Here is a 22,742-nt window from a genome sequence, read left to right as displayed (position 1 = left end):
CATATTCAATATGCATCTGTAGATTATATTGGCCCAAAATAGGATTTCAATTATTTCGATTTAATGCGAGTTTCATTTGAGCAGGGAATTTTATAAGTGAGCAGTTCATACATATAACCATGTGAAAACTGTCGTAGTTAATATTAACTACGACAGTTTTCTGTCGGTTATCTCAAAATATATATCTTCGTGTGTACATTTGTATTATATTATTACTCACATAAACATAATTCGTGAAAAATAATTGTACTGGTAGTAAGTAAATGTAGTCTTAGGTACTGTTAGGAACTCATGTTTTTTAACTTCTTACTTCAAGACCTGGAAGTCTCAGGAGAACAGGAAGGACAGTAATACATTGCTCCTTGAGTTTTACGGCATTGCTTAAGTTTTCATCAATCAGCTTATATTGGATACAATGTCCAATTTGCCGAGGATCAACATTACAGGATCAGTTTGTACACATTTTATATCAATATATTTTTGCGGAAGTTTATGTAATTTTCAAGTATTCATTCGTAGTGTTTTTCGTTTACTAAAAGCTGAAAGTTTTGCTTAGTATTAGGTGCATTGGGTAAAAATGTTTAAGGTTCGTAATTTGTTACTTAAAGACTTCCGTTATTGAACTTTTTATCCAGATGAACGTCTTTCGAGTCGACTTTAGGCCCGATAATGAATTTTTGAAGATCGAAACAATTTGTCTAACAGTTAATCAATCTTATGGAATTACATATACGTCCCCGGAGTATAATTTATTATTATGAGTACTTGCTGATATCTGTTAGTATCTTAGTCTTATTATCATTATACTTGTTAGAATTACTATTACTTCTTATTTAAACGTGATCTATATGCAGGATGTCCCTTAAGCACATGATCAGAAAGATACTGTGACATTCTTGGGCTTTAAAGAAGACGATCTGACCTATTTTCTACTACGAAAACATATTTGACTCCTCTGCTATTGATGATCAAAGTTTTTTTGAAATACGATTTGATGGATTTTTGATGAAGCAACCGTGTTCATCTACTGTGAGCAAGTGGTGGTCTTGGTACAAAAACTAACAGAACTTTTTACATATTTGTTGTAGTTAATGCACTAATCTTTTCTGAACATTTTAGGGCTCTTTGTATAATCTCGTAGCATTCATAGCGTTTTTGCGCAAAAACTATGAGTTCTACAAAATTTGGCAAAGAGCATGAACATGTCAAAAATGATTCGTGAATCAACTGAAAAATAATGACTTGATTCCAACTACGAAAGAAAAAGATCTGGTAGTTTTTGTATCATTACACTTAATAATTTACCACTTGCCAAAGCGGATTAACTCGGTTGTTTTATCAAAATATGAGACAAGGACAAATTCACAAGGAGTTTCCTTAAAGTCCATTGTATTATTTTCCCAATATTTTAAAAAACATTTTTTTTGAAGAACCTTGACCATCAACGGCAGGGCCAGACATTTTTTTCTTAATAAAAGTTCAGATTGCCTTCTATTGAACAAAAGAATGTCGCGGTACTTGTTTGATCATGTGCTTACGGAACACCCTGTATATTTAGTTATAGTGAATTTCTGGCTAAAAAATAAAATGTGTTTATGAGTTAAGAGTATTTAATTTTTCGCATTTGTTTGATACTACTTCAGGGGTTATTCTTTAATACAAATTGTATCAAACTGCATAATTGATAAGAATTTTTTTTGTTTAGAAGCTGGAAATAAAGCCTTTTTTAGAAGGAAACTTTTCCGTTTTGGGGAAATTAAGGTCAGTAAATTTTATATACCCGTTAAATTGGTAAATTAGTAGGGCAATTCGAAGCAAATAAAATCAATTTAATAAAATAAAACCAATTTATTGCGTTATAAGACAACATTATTAACATTAGTATCGGGATTTTCTTAATAATGTAAAATATTTAGGTCATCTATCATATGAACCATGTTTTCTCTTCTTTCACATTTCAAACGTTATTCGTATTGCATAATGGCATTTGCTAAGTGATCCCGTAAAATCGGTAAAATATGCAGTATCATCTTATATCATGCATTTTTTTCCGATGGATTTCATTGTGGGGCTGCTTTTTTATTACGAAATAACAGGAGCAATTCAGAAGTCATTCAAAATATCGTAATACGGGTTTTCAGTAACATTCTTTGCGCAATATTTATTTAAATAAATATTTCCTAATCCATTATTTTAAAATTTTAGGCTTCTATTTTCCGAAACCATGTACCCATCTTTCAACATGGAGAGCCACTTAAATCTGATGGAAACATTTGATTGCCAGAAGCCGGAAAATATGGTTGCTAGTTCTGTTGTGGATCAGCTGAATGCTTCAGATGAGCTGTTGAATCTTTTATCCACTGAAGAGGAGTGTACGGCTATTTTAAATAATATTGCCAGCAATAATCAGTTTGGGACGCTCAGTGATTTTGTGGAACTCACTGATGTTCAACCTCTTTCGGGACGCCCAAGCGATATTCCAGATATGCATGCCAAAGCTACAAAGGTCTCTGAATTTACCTGCGATATTTGCCGGAAGGTATTTGCAACTAAAAAACTGCTTAAGAAGCATCTGATGCGTCATAATGAGTTACCGGCAGTTCCTTGTGAAACATGTGGAAAGGTTTTCATGTTCAGATATGAGATGATTGCACATTCCCGTTCCCATTCTGGTCCGAGTTTTCAGTGCGATATTTGTTCTAAGAAGTTCAAACACAAATCCAATTTGAATGCCCACAAAAAGCGCCATTTGGAGCAATTTACCACATTCTGTGATATATGCAGTAAAGGTTTCATATCTCAACATGAATGCAACCGCCACAAGAACTCAGTGCATATGGCGAATGGAGGCTTTGTTTGCGATACTTGCGGCCAAATATTGCGTACTTCATCAGCACTAAAGGAACATATGGAAATCCACAATCGGCAGTCTGGACATAAGATGGAACATATCTGTAATGTGTGCAATATATCATATAGCACTAATCGCAGTCTTAAGGAGCACTATAAGAAAATCCACTCTCAGAGAAAGCAATATGTTTGTTCAATATGTGGGAAATCCTTGAGCAGTAAAAGCACTTTGGAAACGCACATCAAAATGCATACTGGATTAAAGGACTTCCACTGCATAATATGTAAGAAACTTTTCGCCTCCAAAGGTTATCTGCAAATCCATCAACGAATCCACACAGGCTACAGACCCTTTCAATGCACCATATGTCCGAAAAGTTTCATGCAGAAAACCTCATTGACCGAGCATTTAAGGTATCACACTGGAGAACGACCGTACAGGTGTGAATGCGGAAGGAATTTTATATCCAAAAGCCATTTGATGTCCCATTATAAAACTCATGATGTAGGAGGTGTTGAAATTGATTATTCTAGTTATCAGTTACAGGATGCTGTGCAATAATGCACGTTTTAGAGCCTTGTTGTGTTTGTGTGTTTTTTTATTGTGAGACACTTAATTTCAGCGTATTTTCTTAAAGCAAAACTTAGTTTTAGATTGATATTCAATACAGGTCAAACAGTTTCTTCCTTTTTCGTTCTGAGTCTGAAAGCGAAATTTGCATATATTTTTTTCAGTTTTCGTTATATTTATACATTAAAATTGTTACATTAAAACTAGCTTTTTAATGTTTGTTCTGGTCATTAACGACGTTATTATCTGAACATGTTTGATAATATATTTGTAAAAACAATTTATTTGTTTATATTTACTTGACCAAATTTCCAATTGATATTTACTTCAGCAATTGTGATGAAAAATTTAAAATACTCCATTTACTCCGATTTCTAATTAATTTATAAACATTAGACAGATTTTAAAAGGTTTCCGAAAATTAACCTATGTTTTTTATTTTAGCTGCGAAATAATTCGTTTAGAAATAATTGATTCTCAGTCTACTTGTAACACTGCAGGATTGGAAATTGGCAAGTCCGTGACTGAATCGACATCCTTTTTCGAAGAATTATTGAAAGTAGACCAAGCAAAAAACACCGAAAAATGTAAAAGTTCATCTTACACTTGCCAGTTTTGCGATAAGCTAATTTCGAACAGGACTTTGTTACGCCAACACTATAAAATGGAACATGAAGTCACTGAAAAGCCGTTTCAGTGCAATATTTGCGAAAAGAAGTTTACCCGGAAATTTAGTATGAAGATCCACTTGAGAAGCGTGCATAATGTTAATTCGGCTGGCAGTCGGGAGCGTGAAAATATTGATAGCCACAAAGACCGTAAAAGCTTTATCTACAAACCCACAGCCACAATTACATACTCATGCCGTTTCTGCGATTTTGTTACTACAAATGCCGAACGACTTAGAAGACATACTAAGTCGCTACACAATGTGGATGAAAAACCTTTTAAATGTCATATTTGCGGGAAAAGGTTTACTAGGCAGGCGGTTATGGCTGTTCACGTGAAAAAAATGCACGATAAAAGTAACGCTGATCGGGTGTTGTGTCAGGTTTGTGGCAAATACTACTACTCTAAAGTAAACTTGGCCATCCACATGAAACTTCATCTGAATGATACACCCTATAAATGTTCAATTTGTGATAAAGGATTTGTAACCGATCCCATATTACAAAGGCATTTGTTGGGTCATACCGGGGATAGGCCCTATCGGTGTCATGAATGTGATAAATCATTTTTCGGAAGGACTAAATATGAGCTTCACAAAATGAGACACACTGGAGGCGACGCGTACATTTGTGATATTTGCAAAAAAATTTTCCTACAAAGCAAGAGTTTGGTACAACATAAGATTACTTATCATGACAAGTTTCCGCCATACGGGGACGTCGGCTAATTAAGATTTTGTTTAATATTTAATGGATGTTGGTGTTGTAACTAATGTTAGACTCTAATTTGTTGCAAGTCATTAGTATAAATCTATGTAGAGACATACTTACGTGTATATCTGCTATTTTGCAATAAATATTTTAATTTATGCAATCTGTGATTAGACTAATTTAATCCAACTAATCATTTTCAGGAAAATTCCATGTAAGTACCAGATACGAGTAAAAGAGGGCAGTGATCCACACTCAGACAATGAAGAAGTGGCAACTGATACGGTTTCCATCACCAAAACAGAGGCAGGATTTCAATGTCCCTACTGTGATAAATGTTTTCCACAGCTGTGTAAAATAAAAAATCACTTGATTATTCACAGTTCAGAACGGCCGTGGAAGTGCCAGGTTTGTAATAAAACCTTCAAGCACAAACGAGGTTTGGACTATCATGAGCAAACCGTTCATGGTGAATCGGAGAACTTTCCATGTGATATATGTGGGAAGATTTTCGGAAATCGACGCAACTGTGTTGTGCATCGCAACCGGCACTCGCAAGCTTATACCTTAAAGTGTGAGGAATGCGATAAAAGATTTTCGAGAAGCTGTTCTTTAAAAAAGCATATGATTGTCCACAGCGACGCCAGACCTCTAAAGTGTTCAGTTTGTGATAAAAGCTTCAAACACCAAAGAGTTCTGGACTATCACTTCAAGACTCTTCACAATGAAGGTAATCAGGAAAAGTATCCATGCGATATTTGCGGAAAATTGTTCAGCAACAAGAGAAATTGCGAAATTCATCGCAAGCGACACCAAAAAATATTTGACGTGTTTTGCGAACATTGCGGCAAAGGTTTTTTGAACACTTTCTACCTCAAAAAGCATCTAAACACGAAGCACTACGGTAAAAGACATATTTGCGATGTCTGCGGGGCCAGTATAGGAGACAAAGGCAATCTGAGAAACCATATGAAACTGCACGATCCAAATTACAAACGTCCTCCTCCAGAAAAGTGCGACATTTGCAACAAGAGGTTCGCGGACTTGAAGCGCCACTTTAAAGCTGCCCATGAAAATGACGGAAAGAACTACAAATGCGAATATTGCAACAAATTCTTCCGGGGTAAAGACGGCTTAAAATTCCATTTGATGATCCATCGAGGGGACAAACCATTTTGCTGCGAATTTTGCGGGAAAAGATTTATCCTAAACACGTTTTTGAAGCAGCACCTTCGGACGCATCCAGAGAGCAATGTGAAGCCCTTTAAATGCCTTTACTGTGAAAAAACATTCATTAAGAAGAGTGTCTTAGATAATCATACGAATACCCACACTGGCGATCGACCTTTTCAATGTGAGGTTTGCTCAAAGAGTTTTACAGGCAGGAAATATTTGACTGCTCATGTTAAAAGCCAGCATTCTGTGCCGAGCAGCTGAAATATTTCTGACCTACATGATTTTCGGTGCAAGCTGATTTTTCTGCCTTCTCCGCTAAAATTCCTATTTTTAGGTTATTTTAATTTTATCCAGAACTTAGTGGAGGTTGCTACAGTTTTCGTGTGGCACATATGAAAAATTACCACTTGATTGTATTTTGCCACATTTATTTAATTTCCAAGTATTCAACATTCTTTTAACCGCGTGCTTAGTTAAAAGGTTTAAATAGCTCAAGTTTTTATCTCCAGTTATGAACATCAAGTTGTACAAAAATCCTCCAAAATTGATAGTTTATAATTATCTCCGATTTATTTCATCTTTTGGGCATTAACAGGGTGTCCGGTAAGCGCATGATCAACAGGGTACTGCAACTTACTTTGGCTTAATGGAAGGGATTTAGGGGTCAGATGGTGATCTGACGTAACTTTTATTTTAAATAAATGCCTGGCTGTTCTGCTTTTGATGGTCAAAATTCTTCAAAAAACATAGGAAGAATGATAAAATTGATGAATGACAGTGTGCTTACGAGACACTCTGTATATCGAAATATCGTATTTATTTAATTTCAATCACGATTACTGTAACGACCAATGAAAAGTTGACTTGAGGTGACTAGAGTCAAACAGGGGCTAAGTTTAAATTTCCTCACAACTTCCATCAAATGACTTAGGTACTTTTAAGAGTGTGATTTTTCAATTCAGCGCTAGTAAGGTAGTGTTATGATCTTTAAATATACTTTTACATATTAAGACGCAAACATCAAGATGTTTATTGTACTCTTATATATTCATACAATTTCCTGCTTAAATCGTGATTGAATGTTGTTTTTATTTGCCGTTGTTTATTCTTTCCGCCGCCGTTACACGCTTCTCTGATACATTTTCTTTTAATACAGATGCAATTACTTTAACAATAATAGTCTACATTTACACCAGAACTGCCGTTTTTTAGATGCGAAAATTGATTTGGTAGTTAATTATTATTGGTTTAATACTTTTACAAAATAAAGAATCCCTATTTTTTAACGGTCGTTTGCTTTGTTGTTTTACACCCCACATATTTATATCCATTAATCACAAAGCTGTTTTGTAGACACTGGCCTAAAGAGGAGCTCATAGAGTTTGAAGAAGCAGAATTATTGGATCCAGATAATGTTTCCCGAATAAAGTTTGAATGTCACAGCTGCGACTATACTTTTCCCAGTCAAAGAAAGCTGGATCAACATCTTCAAACCACTCATAGTTGTGACTTGTCGTTTAAATGCTCTTTATGTGTAAAGTGTTTTAACACCAGCACTTCCTTGGCGATTCATACAAAAAATATTCACAACTGCAAGCGGAATTATCAGTGCGACATTTGCAAGAAAGTAATAAGAAACAAGCGCTATTTTGAGCTACACTTGCAAGGCCATAAGAAGAACTATAACTTTTTCTGTGAACATTGTGATCGAGGATTTGTATACAAGCATCAATGTAAGTGGCATATGGAGGTGATGCACAATTCCAATCCACAATCCTTCGTATGCGACATGTGTGGCAAGAAGTTTTCGGTTGCAAGTTATCTAAAAAGACATCAAGCGCGCGTACATAAAGAACCTCGTCCAACTACCACAAAGACCACCGAGTGTAAACTATGCAACAAATCTTACAGAAGAATTGAAAGACATTACAGGGAGTCTCACTCAGGAGAAGGAGCCACATACATGTGCGATTTATGTGGCCAAAAGTTCAGGCAGAGCTTCGAACTCAAACTTCACATGATGCGCCATAGTGGGGAAAAACCCAATAAATGCACCTACGAAGGATGCATGAAGAGCTTTGTTAGGAAGCAGCATCTGCTACTTCACATGAGAAGTCATACCGGTGAGAAACCCTTTGAGTGTACAATTTGCGGCAACCGCTACACTCAAAAACCTTCTCTAGTGGTCCATATGAGGGGGCACGTGGGCGAAAAGCCCTATCAGTGCGATCTGTGCTGGAGCAAGTTTGCTTCGAAGCAAAGACTGAATATTCATAAGAGGAAGGTCCACAAGCTTGTAATCGTGCTTGCCAAGAAAAAGTTGGATAGTTAATTTTGCTATGGAACTGTTAGGACGTGATGGTGAAATAAACAGTTACTTGTGATAAATGAAGATGTTGGTGATTGTATTAACTAAATGTATGCTGTCAGTTTACTGCGAGTTTTAGTAGTATGTTCAAACCAATTATTTTATTTTGGCATGGAGATGCTGCAGTGTTTTATAAGGTAAGGTATTGTCCGGTTCTTTTCTCTTGTTCTAGTGGCAAATTGGTGTTTAAACTAAATTACAATTTCAATATCAAAAGCTGAGATGCTCGAGGAAAGATCATGTTGTCAATTTGGTAAGATTGCTAAGGTGTGTATTTTGAGCTGATTAAAGTTCATTTTTTGTATAGAAAAAATTGAGTTTTATTTCATCTTGAAAACCCGAAATTGCTATCTGATCAACCAATAGTTTGGTTGGCTTTGGCGATAAAATGGTCAGATTTGTGATATTTTGAATCTGCTTGATTTACGGTACGCGATGATGTAAGTTTTCTTTCTTTCATGGTCATGCCAAAGTAACTTTTCTCTTATTTTAAACAACTTTTTACCAAAGGAATTACGTATTTAAGGATTTTCTCTTTTTTTGCCATGGTTTTTTTTTAATTGCCATTTTTAAATCCGGAAAACACTGTATTTATGAAATATATTAGTTGGTTTAGTAACAACAACACTCATTTTTAGATTGTGGTGGATGCCTGTAAAAGTAGAAGTTGGAGAATGTCGACCAAGCAGTCTCGTAAAATCAAAATCCCAAATTGCAAAAAACATACTGATTAAATGTCCGAATTGTTCAAAGACTTTTGACCGAAAATTCAAGCTGAAAGCCCACATGTTGGTGCACAAAGCTGAAAAACCATTTTCATGCACCATATGCAATACGGGTTTTAAGACCAATTCGGCTCTTCGCAGACATATAAGAGAGCTTCACGATCAGACGCGGATGTTTTATTGTAATGAATGTGGGAAGCATTTTAACAGCAAAACAAACTATGTAATTCACAGCAAAAGACATACATTGGAGTTTGCTGTGCATTGTGAACATTGCAATGAAGGCTTTGTAACGAAATCTGAATATCGAAGGCATTTTGATTCGAAGCACAATACGAAAGACTATGTTTGTGATACTTGCGGAAAAACGATGTCCAGTGAAAGGCATTTGAAGGAACATCGGAGGATTCATGAGAAGAACTACGAAGAGAGGTATTTTCAAGAATGTAGCTTTTGCAAGAAGAAGTTCAGACATTTGAAGAAACATATCAGGTGATTTTATAAAGTTGTTTTATAAAGAGCAACTGAAAATAGTTGCTGATTTCTAGGGAGTTTCATGAAGGCGTTGGCAATAACTACATATGTCATACGTGTGGAAAATCATTTAGAGGGGAAAACAGCTTGAAAGTACACTTAATGATTCACAAGGGAGAACGTCCTTACCAATGTGAACTTTGCCTGAAGGAGTTTTACTCCAAGCAATACTTGACAGTGCACTGTAGAATTCATACAGGTGAAAAACCATACGAATGCGAATTTTGTGGCAAGGGTTTCGCTCAAAAGCCCCCATTGAAGATACACTTGAGATTACACTTGGGCGAAACGCCTTATGAATGCGATGTTTGTGACGAAAAGTTTGTGTCCCGGCAAAGGCTGAATTTTCATAGAAAACGAACTCATCAGATTGTAGGATTTCGCAGTATAAAAACTAGTAAATGAACCATCTTCGTTGAGTGGATATCTATAACTTTATTGTATGGTGGAATATTCTTATGAGGTGTATGCCCACTCTAATAACTCAATAAACTAAAAGTGATATTTTACATGCCTTTTGAGTCCCCATAGGGAATAAGATGTCTGAAATGTTGAAGTATGATGCAAAATATTGTGGATTACTCATCAACTGCTTCAATACAACATGTTCGGTACTTTTACAGCAGAACACAATTTTCAGTAGGCAAATTATATGCTAAAGAGTAATGAAGCATGTTTTGGCAATATAACTGATCAATGCTCAGACAACGACCGTTATTCCAAGACAATCCAAAACAAGCACTTTGAAGATCCTCCTTAAGTCCTCTTAGTTTATGTCTTTACCTTAGAGGTTCTTTGTGGCCCCACCAGCGAAGTGAACACCATGCCACATAATTGAGCAAATGTAAAACACATTTGGCAAGTTTACATTAAAAGGACATATGTCTTTTCCCACTCAGCAATAAACCCCAGAACTTATAAAGTTTGCCAAACATTATAAATCATCCAGAAGAACTTGCTATAATCTTTAATACAAATACGTTCATTCCAGAGGGGCAGTTACCATTACAAACAACTCCGAAACTACTAATATTAGCCAGCTAATACAGGATATTCTCTGGTGTCACCTCTGTGGTAAAAATTTCAAAAGGAAACTCGACTTAAACAGGCATTTTGCTTTTGTTCACTTTTCTGAGAAATTTACATGTGAGCATTGTGGCAGATCGTACAAGGAAGAAACTAACCTGCAGAAACATGTTCAACAGCGGCATAAACTCGCCGTTTTATGTGACGCCTGCGGCAGTGAATTTAAAAATGAAATTTTTTTGAAGAAACACTTAGAAAGCCATGGAGAAGCTGAAGGTTTAAAGTGCAACTCTTGTGGCAGAACTTTCAAAGGCAGATTAATGCTTGAGTCGCATATTAAAGAACACTTGAACGAGCCTGTGAAGAAATGCGAAAAGTGTGAAAAACCTTTTTTTTGTCTGCGAAAGTATCGTTATCACATGAAATCAAAGCACAACGATGCCTATGTCGTCTGCAAACACTGTGGGAAGATGTTTGCCAACTCTGCAAGCTTAAATAATCATGAAAAAGCTCATAGCGAGGACTATCAGCACGTATTTTACAAGGAGTGTAGCTTGTGTAAAGGAAAGTTTAGGCACTTGGAGGCACATATGCGCAACTGCCACCAGCCAGTTGAAAAGACTGCTACTTGCGAAACATGCGGGAAGTCCTTCAGGAATAGTAAAACCTTGAAACTGCATTTGGCTACCCACGAAACTACGAAATTGTATCAATGCTCGCTCTGTGGAAACACTTTTTCAACTAGCCGAGATCTAAATCGACATGAGAAGCTGCATGGAGGACTGAGCTGCATAGTTTGTGATAAGCCATTTTCTAAAGAAGCCGCTTTGGAACTACACCTGAAGAGACACATCGGAGAAAAGGACTTTAAATGCACACTGTGTTCAATGGAATTTTATGATAAAGTTTACTTACAAAGACACATGAGAAATAAACATGCTTAGCCAGAGGAGAGTGTTTTTGATAAATAAAATATGTTCTAGTTTTGAACGTAGTCTTTCTTCAGTCAAATCTGGTCAATGAGGTGGCCAACGAATTCCGGCGTGTTCCTTACCGAAAGAAATAAACTTAAACATCAAAAAATATAACTAAAAGATCCAACGGATAAAATGGTAAGATATTCAAAGTCTAACAGTATTATGCTCTTTGAGAACAAAACACTAGAATAACCTTTTGCGATAATTTCAGGATCAACATTGCAGCAAAACTACAAAAAATACCACCATCCAAGCAGAAGCAATGCGCAATTTGCTCGAAGTTTTTCAAAGACACCAGATGTCTTAATAAGCACATGATATCCCATCGGACTGATAGACCATTTAAATGCCCGGAATGCCCGAAGGGCTTTAAACGAAAACACGACGTGAATATCCACATGGCCGTTCATGGAAAACATGCCCGGTTTAATTGCAACTTTTGCTCAAAATTTTTTAAAACTAAGCAATCTTTCCTGGTGCACAGAAGTAGGCATTTGAAGGAGTATGTTGCAACTTGCGAGAGCTGTAGTAAAGGTTTCGTTACCAAACATGAGTATTTTAAACATATGAACTACCGGCATGGAAATAATCCGAACATTTGTGACTTTTGCGGAAGGGCATGCTACGATAAAGCTGCGTTAATCAATCACTTGAAAACCCATGAGTTAGATTACAATACGGAAAAATTCCCATGTGAAATATGTGATAAAAAATTTGCGCAACAAAGAGGACTGCATCAACACTTCCTTCGGATTCACAAGGATGGTGGACAAAGGTACGTCTGTGATATTTGCGGAAAGAAAATCCACTCAAAGGATAGTTTAAAGAACCACGTAAACATGCACAAAGGCACTAAATCCATACAGTGTCCGCAATGCAATAAGACGTTTGGATTACGCTCAACAATGAAGCAACACCTTCTAACCCATACGGGCGAAAAGCCGCATTCTTGCCCACTCTGTTACAAATGCTTTACTCAAAGGGGACCTTTGAAGGCTCATTTGAATATCCATTATGGTCAAAAGCCTTTTGCTTGTGAATTGTGTGAGGGAAGGTTTGTGACAAGGGCTCAGTTCAATTATCACAAGAAGAACACACATAGGCAGCTTTGATTGCAGAGTGGATTGTAATAAATATTTTTTTAGTTAACTGTGATTTTACTTTTGAGCGTTTTAAAGACAAGAAACATACAGGGTGATTCATTAAGAATGGTAAATCCGGCAACTGAAGTCAATGGTGCTTTTTTCAAGTTTACGACTTTATATGACATTATTACTTATTGATAAAGTATTTAGGTCCGATTGGACAATGGATTGATTGATTAAACTTGCTTCGAGTGAACTCGCCTGAAGCTGAATGCGTCTATATTGAAGTTGGTGCAACCCAGATTTATAATTGAACGTTTCTTGAAATACATTGCAACTTTGCGTGGGATTGAACTAGTTTCGTCTAACCGGCGCCCAGAGTTCAGGGTCAGATTGAGTTCAATAAATCCAAGTTTCAGCTTCTATTGTACAACCGGGCGTAAGTGTGATTTTACCGTTTTATTTTTTGAATTGTATTATTATTTCAATTATTCTTGGTGACATTTAAGTATCAAAACAATCGTGAATAGTTTTATGTCTAAAACTTAAAGCTGTCCCTTGAAATAATTATTTAGCTTTGATTTTGTTGTGATTGGATTCAATATTACGTTTCCTTACCTAATATTGGATATTTATTTTATAAAATTTGTAGGCAAATATATTTCGATGTTATAGAAGTGTATTACTCAGCACTATGTAATTTGTAGGTCGGACATTCTGTCAGTATTCCTGCAAGAATATGATACAAAAGACTTCGATGATATCCTCATTCAGTGCCCACTTTGCCGAAAAGGATTCAAAAATCAAAAATTTCTGAAAAAACACATGATTTGCCACACGGATGAACGACCATTTGTTTGCCCCATTTGCAATAGAGCGTTCAAACGGGCTCACGAAGTGAAGAATCACATGATTTCCGTTCATGAACAGAGCAGAAAGTTTTATTGCAATCAATGCCCCAAAGTGTTCAAAACGAAGCACGGATTCATCGACCATATGAATCGACATTTGAAGCAGTTTGTTGCTAAATGTGAGGAGTGTGGAAGAGGATTTGTAACTAAACAAGAGTATGAAACACACAACCACAAGAAGCACAACGTTTATCGAGAAAAGTTAATTTGCTTTGTGTGTGGAAGGACTTGTGTTGACCAGGCGACTCTTACTGCACACCTTAGAACACACGAAGAAGGTTATCATGACGCGAAGTATTCGTGTGAACACTGCGGTAAAAAGTTTGCTCAAAAGAGAGGTCTCGACCATCACTACGTCCGGAAACACAAAAACGGTGGCGAACGATTCATCTGCGACTTGTGTGGCAAGGAAGTGAACTCTTTACGTAGCTTAAAGGGGCACATACTAATTCACAAAGGGTTGAAGCCCTTGCAATGCCCTCAATGTGGCAAGGGATTTGTTTTGGAATCTACCCTAAAGCAACATTTGCTCACTCACACCGGCGAACGGCCACACAAGTGTGAGGAGTGCGGAAAGTGTTTCACTCAAAGAGGTCCTCTCAAAGCACATTTACGTGCCCATACCGGAGAGCTGCCGTATGTTTGCGAAATTTGTTCCAGTGCCTTCATTTCCAAGCCTCAATTGAACAGCCATATCAGGAGTAAACACCGTTCTATGTAAGAGTTACAAATACGCCCTGTTATTTAATTCAATAAATGTTATTAAAGGAAAATATTTGTTAGTTTTTTCAATTTTCGTATTGCGCAGCATTTTCAAATTTACGTATACATAGCTGTCCGGATTTTATAGGACAGCTGATAAATTAGGACATTTTTTGCTACCGTCATAAGTAAAATGTCCTAATTGAGACAAGGTGGACCAAAATAGGTGAATTTACAACTTATTTTTTATTCTTAAATAGTAGTCCCAGTATATTAATTTATATTTGAACGCTCCAGCGATTCAGCTTTATAGCGTATGCATATTGTCCATGAAAAATAACGTTGTTGACAATTATTTAATGTTTCATTCCGCAAATTTTACCTGTTTTTTCATTCAGCAGATAATCAACTTTTCGTTAGGTTGCCTGAGACTTAGCTTGACATTCTAGTGCTCGTAAAATTTATTTTGATTTTACATTTTTTCATTTCATACATACATTCAAACTTCGCTATATTCGCTATATTTCATAGCACATAAAACATGAATTTGCAGTGAAATTACGTTTTTTCTTATTTCCCAAAATGCTCTCATAAGCGCCTAGCGTAACCATGTGGTAACACCATTTTCTAAAAAAACTGTGGAATCCTTAAAAATATTTTTTAAATCCTTACATCTAGGACTGATGTCACTAACACGAAATACAAAAATTACTTTAATAAAAAAAAATGTTGGTATCTTCTTCACAGTAGATACAAAAATCTTGCCTTGTTTTAGGTGAGTATGCTAAATTCGGATGATTTGTTGTCATTCTAATAACGATTTTTTTCAGATGTGACGTAGTGAAACCCAGAAGGAAACGTGGAGAATTCAGCTCACAAGCTACCAAAAGAAACGTCAGGCAAGCTCAGTTGAAAGCAAGGGCCCCAAGGCTGCAGAAAAATTCACAGCAAATTGGAAACAACAAATTGGTGGAAGATAGGATTTGCCAGAAGGTTTTTACCGATGATAAGAAACATATCGATGAAAAACCGTTTATTTGCGATTCTTGCAACAAATGTTTCGACAGCGAAAAGCAAATCAAGAGGCATATTATTCGAGTGCATGAGGAGAAGTCGAAGAGTTTCGAATGTGAATTCTGCGGGCTCAAGCTCAAAACGAAAGGGTCTCTGACGACTCACAATAAACGCCATCTCAAGCAGTATGTGGCCGAATGCAAATGTTGCAAAGTTGGATTTGTTACCAATCAGGAATATATTAACCATATGGGTTCCAAACATGGTCCAAGCAATCATGTTTGCAATATATGTGGCAGGCCATGTTATGACAAGGCAGCTTTGCAAGGTATGTTTGTCATATTCAGTTACATAAGTGAAATAATTTTTCAAAAGAAACGTAACTTTTAGGCCACATGGCCCGACATGCCAAAGATTACGGGGTAAATTCCAATATCCGTTGCAAAATTTGCGACAAAACTTTTCTACAAGAGAAATACTTGAAGCATCACTTCTCGCGCATGCACAAAAACGGGGGCCAGAGATTCATCTGTCATTTGTGTGGTAAAAAAGTGAACTCCAAACGATCTCTTAGAGATCACACGTACATCCATCAAGGGATCAAACCCCTGGAATGTAAGGAGTGTGGTAAGTCGTTTGGGCTCCGAACAACGTTGAAGTTGCACATGCGAACCCACACGGGTCAAAGACCATACGTGTGTCAAATATGCGGAAAATGTTTCACTCAAAGAACTCCTTTGACTGTTCATATGAGGTACCATACGGGAGAAAGGCCCTATAATTGCCACCTGTGTGATGACAAGTTTGTCAGCGGGAGCTTACTAAATTTGCACATTAAGAAACTACATGGAGTCAATTTGAAATAATATTTTCCCGGTATTTGTCAATTTGAAACTGTTGCTTTAAGGTGTACAAGTTCCTGTTTCTGGTCGAAGCTAAGCTAAGCTCAGTATGGCACAGTACATATACTTGGTTTACTGTGTTAATTGTCTTTTTATTTATTTCACTTATTGTAACGGACATTTATGTGTTGCTAAACACGTAGTTTGAAACAGGCTCTAAAATTCAAGTACCAAATTTCCTGCGCATTTACTGTTATTGTGTGTACACCTCAGTGCAAAATGTGTTAAAACTTTACTCTGTGTTGGTTTTACATGCCCAGGGAGAGCATATGGTTTGGAGATCATTGGATATCATGTTCTGCTCACCTTTCTAAATTTTGTTTCTTACGAAATACAATTGTTATATAAAAAAGCGTAGCAGTATTTGTCATTTTTATTTCTCCATTATTGTTGTACTAAACATAAGGTGTGAACACTAAACGTAAGTAATTAATTTTTGAGAAAATGTTTTCAATGTTTAACATTGTACGAAAAACTATTGCCCGCAGGTCATTTTTTACCTGCTTGGAGAAACGTGTTTTAAAGATATGAAAAATTCCCTCAAGTAGCAAATTACACAAAAACGACTGTTAAAATAGTTTTTACTTTTGACCAAGGATGAATATCAACTTTCTTTTGGATGCTTTCAAATCCGATTTTATTTTCTTAGACGATGCGTTTACTAACTGTGATCATTAACACAGAAATATTTTTTAGGTGCATATATACAAGCATTGAAAACGCAACAATTATTAATAACGGTCAATTTCTGGGCGCTGAACTGAAACTGACAAATTTCACTTTCCTGTGCTCACAATGCAAGCAAACATTTGCAAGTGAAATTGAATTGCGATTTCATAGTCTCGAGCATTTATCAAATCCTCCAGAATATCGATGTGAATTTTGCAATAAGAACTACAAAGACTCCAAAGTTCTGCGCGTTCACATTAGGAACATACATACAAATCCGAAACCTCGGTACGAATGCTGCAAACTCGTGTATATTTCCGAAGAAAAGTACAATTTCCATAGAAATAAGTATCACAACGAACGGTTTGAACGGCTAGATAATGGCAAATTTATGTGCAAATTTTGCGAAAAGCTTATGCAATCCCACCATGCAATTATTGATCACATCAACAGCATTCATACGAAAGATAATGAATATCTCTGCAATATTTGCAGTGCTAAATACCATTCTTTGTCGGTTTTAAAAAATCACATGAGAAAACATTCCGAACATAAATCAAATGTGAAAGTCGTCTACGAATGTGCAGATTGTGGGAAAGAGTTCACTACTCCCGATGCTCTTAATGCTCATCAAGTCAGCTGCCATACTGAAGACTACGACAAACTTCTAGATGGTAAATTTCGATGCAAACGTTGTCCTAAAGTGGTGGTTGCTAAAATTTCCATGGAGGAGCATGTAAAAGCTGATCATTTAAACGAGGCCTATTTATGTCCCAGTTGCGGAAAAGGCTGCTTTTCCATGGTTTCTCTAAAAAAACATTCATTGGTCCACGTTGAAACGAGAGACATTCAATGCGTCCAATGCCCTAAAGCTTTTAAAAGCAAAACTGCACTAAGACGACATGAAAAAGCCATCCATAAAGTCGCTGAATTCGAGTGCTGGGCTTGTGCGCAAACTTTTGAGTACGCTAATTTACTTAGCAATCACAAGAAAGTCTGTACGTATTCAAATTCCATCAGTGCTAATAGAACTGCAGTTTTTTCGCCGGTTGATAATACTTCTTTGGATGACGAGTCCTATGAGACAATCATAGTGCTTAGTGCTAATAACTGTTAATGATCTTGATGCTAGCAACAAGTAAAACAGATAATTTGCAATTTACAGAGAATTTGCGCTAATTTTTTAAAATAAATTCTGCATTTATATTTTGGACTTTCATTTTTAGTCGTTTAGTGTTTCTTTTAGCAAAATCAGGTAACATTTCCTTCAATGTGTCAATATTTGTATTATTAAATAACAGTTCAGATACAGTTATTCTTGCCTGCAAACAAGTGAAAACACATAAACTTATATTCAAATCGATGGTTAGAAATGCTTTAACCTTCCATAAAATGCTGATGACTTTTTCAATAAAGGAAAACAGCTTCCTTTAGGTCTTTGTGTGAAGGGTCTACATAAGTGCCAATTGGTTCTTTTTATATCAACTATTAAAGCCCATTTTATGTTGTTTATTTTCTTCTTTCTAATCCAAAATAAGTGTTAATGCTTTGATTACCTGTAAACACTGGTTAATGCTCTGTTTATTCACATCACCGTATTCTAGGGTTTTCGACCGTAAATTAATCCAAGACCAAAACCTGCAAAAGCAGCTTGAGGAACTTCATTCGATGTTCCTCAACGCCTCTGCAAATGTCGAATTCAATATGGACAGTGATCACAAAATTCGATTTACTTGCGAAGTTTGCGATTATACAGCGAAACATAGTCTAGACTTTGCACTCCATTCCAAAAATCACACCGAAAAATATTGTTGCCTCTATTGCACTTACAAATCTGGAAAGGAGAAGAACATTGAAAAGCACATGAGGGTCCATGATTCTGGAACAGTAACGAATCATTGTACCATTTGCTTTGGAGTATTTTCCGATAAGATCCAAGCTGAGGAGCATAAGAATTTCCATTCAGGAGAGCTCCCATATAATTGCCAGATGTGTGGCAAGCATTTCATGTTCTCCTGGCTCTTAAATGCACACAACAGGTAGGCTTTGTGGCGAACAACAAAATGTGCCTGGATAGACTTAGTCCCGAAGTAAAGAACAATTATCCTTGCAGATTTTTGCATCATGGAGTAACAAAAGAAGACGACCATTACACATGTTTGCTTTGCAAATTGACATTCGGTACGAAGTCAGGTCTTAAAAAGCACCAAAGTAGAAAACACGAACCCAAAGTACAAACTTTATGTGATGTTTGCGGGAAAAGTCTCTCTAGTGCCGAAACTTTGAAATTTCATAAACGAACTCATTCAGGGTATAAACCCCACACTTGTAGTTTTTGTGGAAAGAGCTTTTGCAAAAAGGGCCTTCTAGTAGAGCACGAGAGAATCCACACCGGAGAAAGACCTTTCTTGTGTGCCATTTGTAATAAAGGTTTTAGTCAACGAGGTCCCTTAAAAATTCACTCAAGAGTGCACAGTGGAGAACGGCCGTTTATATGCAGGTTCTGTGGAAAAGGGTGCATCAGTAAAAGCGTTTTGGATGCTCATTTAAGGTCCTGTTCTGGCTGTAACGAATAAGAGAAAGATTTGCTTAACCGCATTTTTTTCAAACCACTTACTCAAATTTACAGTACAATAAACTAGTCTCGTTAAAGCTATTAAACTTAGAAGTGATTGGTTATGGCGTATTAATTAATTAATAATAACTACCATGAAGAATGTGCAGTTTAAAAATTAGATCCATATTTGCATGTTGATATATATTTATTTATTAGCTACCTTATGTATATTGTTGTTATCTATGATGAAATTATTTATTTCAACTTAGATTTGAAAAAAAAAATATTTAGAATTTCTCTAAAATAAATTGTTGTTCAACAAAATTGACTGGATTTAATATTCAGGTTCTAAGGCAAGTATTAATTAGCTGTTAATATACGAAACCGTCATTTCCTATATTTAGGCAGTGAACTAAGTTTTACTAATTTGAATCTTTTTTAGGTATTTTGATACTTCAATTCTTAATCATCTAATTTATGGACCTGGAATATCAATAACGCCTATCAAACCGGAAGTAAGTAGCTCGACCTCTAACAGCACCAAATCGTCTTCATCCAACACCTTTCTGAATTACAACAATTTTGAAAATTGCACATCTGAGAACCCGTTTAATGGCATCAACAACGCCCTTTTGAGCAAAATCCTGGAGCCTCAGGTGAATGTGAAACCTCATCTTGATGCTTTTGACGGCACTTGCAATGAATTGAAAATAGAAAACAATATTTTATATGATTCACTGCTGGGGACAAAAACCGATTTTGCTTCAATAAAAATTAAGCAGGAGCCAGATATTGACCGGTCTAATATTCTCGATTGCTTACTGGACAATAAGAAACCAACGAGGAAGCGTAAGGAAAAACCTGCCGAAAAGCCTCCAGCTCCTGTCGACTTGGATGAACCAATTGAATGCGATGTTTGCAATCTAACATTCAAGAACAACGTCGCTTTCGCGTTGCACTCTATCGATCATTCGAAAGACAAAAAATATTACTGTCATCTGTGTGATTTCAAAAACACCTCCAAGTACCACATCGAAATGCACGTGAGAGCCCACGAAGGTACCACGAAGTACAAATGCGAAACATGTGGCAAAGCTTTTACCATAAGCACGCATGCGATTGAGCACAAATATTTCCACACTGGTGAAAAACCGTTCCAATGTGAAATATGTGGAAAACACTTCATGTTTTCATGGTTTTTGACGTCGCACCGACGAACTCAGCATTGGGAAATTGTGACTGGAAGTCCCTTGGTCAAATATGATTGTACTATTTGTAATAAGCATTATACTTCATCCACTGGTAAGTATAGTCCACGAGAGGTTTTATTCTTGTACTACTGGCTGTTTGAAGCTTCGGTTTTCAGTAGATATAAATAACTCTGTTTTTTTTAATTCTGAAATCATTTTCAATTCCTCTGTCTTTTTTGACTGAAATGGTTTGCGGTCTCATATTTTATGCTCAAGTTTGATTCTCAAAATATTCGTTTGAAACTATTTTGTTTAATGATGTTAGTACGATTTCTAAAATTAATTACAAATAAAGATCCTAGAGCTTTTGATAATTTCTAAATGTTGTCAACTTTTATGTGGGAAAGGCGGATACTTTGAAGCAAACATTGAAGGTTTGAAAACTCGCATATGTTGTTGCAGAACGGTTTTCCGTTGTGAGAAAAATATCTAGAAAAATACACTTGTAAAAAAATATCGTCGACCCTGTGGATTGCAAATATTTTCCTCGGTAGATGGATTTTGAGTTTGCATTTGCTGCTACTTCGCACTCGATCCAGACTCCATCTGTTCAGGATCTTCTAGGGATCATTCTGTAGAGCCACATCTCGAAGGCTAAGCGTTTTTTCGTCTCCATTTGTCGTTCTACTGGAGAATTTTCAATAAGCAGTTGGCATAATTATTCCTTCGCTTTGCTTATGACCACACATGTTTGTGTTGTTGGTGTTCATTTTCAGTTCAGTTCGTTCACTTTGTCAATTGGCTGTTGCACACTCTATTTCATCTACGAGTATGACTGTAGGATGATTTAACATAATTTGCCTGGTTGCTGTCCTCAATGTTATTTGCTACGTCGTTTCTCTTTCACTTTCGAGAGCTGTAGTTTGTTCGAAGGCAAAACACTATTGCAGGTCCTCTTTTAGGTACTCATCGGATCTCCATTACTTTACATCCACTATATCCAATCACATCCAATATATATAACATCCACTAAACGTCTATTGACGTATTAGTTCTAACTACTGATTGTTCTATGCTCGTTTCTAATTCATAGTAGGAAAGAGTTTACTTTTAATATTTCTTGTAGTTTCATGGTCTTTGTTTGAGGAAAACTGAATAAAGCCTTCCTAATCCGCGTAGTAAACTCAACTTTATTTATACCAAACGTTGTAAATGCTGTAATAATTTATATCCGTAGCTTCAAATATCCACACCAGCAAGCAACCAATTGTGAACTCAGCACTGCCATAAAAGTGTTGTTTATTATACTAATAGAACTGCTTACTGTGTAGGTCTAAAGCGGCATAATATGACGCACCACGGATCACCGGGAGTGGATAACTCAGTACTATGCGATATTTGCGGCAAGAGACTGTCCTCCAAAGAAAAACTAAAGTTTCATCGTCGTATTCACACGGGCTACAAACCGTTTTCGTGTGAGATTTGCACAAAAAGTTTTTCGCGAAAGGAGCAACTCAAAGAGCATGAGAGAGTGCATACGGGTGAGAAGCCTTATATATGCAAGTTTTGCGGAAAAGGCTTCACTCAACGATCTCCCCTTAGGATTCATGAAAGAACACACACAGGCGAACGGCCTTACACGTGTATGATTTGCCAAAAGGGATTTATTTCTAAAGGAGTAATGGATACTCATATGAAAACTTGTTCTGTTAGTAGAACTGCCTTCGAACCTGAGTATGATTTTGAGTAGTTTTTAATTTTGCTTTTTAAGTAGGTTCGTAGGTATATGAGGTTTCTTCCACTTCGGGAACTTTCAATTATGATTTTTTTAGATAATGTACTTACTATAAAATTTTATACGTTTTCTGTCCTTCGCATGTAGCAATAAATAAACGGGTTTTAATTTATTGAAGGTGCTAAAAGTGGTTAAGATTCACTAACCTTAAAGAGTGACTTGTGCACAAGTTACTTTCTCGAAATTAAGCAAATATTGTTCTAAATAAAAATTAATTACATATGACACAATTGTTCTATTTACTTTTTCATCGGTGTATCTGCGAGATTGTGGAAGAAAAAATTGTTTTATTTCCTCTGTAAAAAGGAATT

The 22,742-nt window shown here is 36.3% G+C and overlaps 2 protein-coding genes across 2 annotated transcripts in view; both read left to right on the top strand.

Annotated features, from left to right (window-relative positions):
* Window positions 1-22,742, top strand: part of LOC109538054 — a 151,220-nt gene that overhangs the window by 59,284 nt on the left and 69,194 nt on the right. The gene's annotated exons all lie outside the window — the stretch shown is intronic.
* Window positions 1,706-3,701, top strand: LOC109538067 (zinc finger protein OZF). Its single transcript, XM_019905111.2, has 2 exons — window positions 1,706-1,761; window positions 2,206-3,701. The coding sequence occupies exon 2, from the start codon at window positions 2,225-2,227 to the stop codon at window positions 3,410-3,412; it is 1,188 nt and encodes a 395-aa protein (XP_019760670.2). The 5' UTR covers window positions 1,706-1,761; window positions 2,206-2,224; the 3' UTR covers window positions 3,413-3,701.

Source organism: Dendroctonus ponderosae, unplaced genomic scaffold (genome assembly GCF_020466585.1).
Source record: "Dendroctonus ponderosae isolate FM_Combo_2020 unplaced genomic scaffold, Dpon_F_20191213v2 Dpon_F_20191213_8, whole genome shotgun sequence".
Taxonomy (NCBI): domain Eukaryota; kingdom Metazoa; phylum Arthropoda; class Insecta; order Coleoptera; family Curculionidae; genus Dendroctonus; species Dendroctonus ponderosae.
The sequence above is the reverse complement of the archived record's forward strand: the minus strand, read 5'-3'. Positions and strand labels throughout refer to the sequence as shown.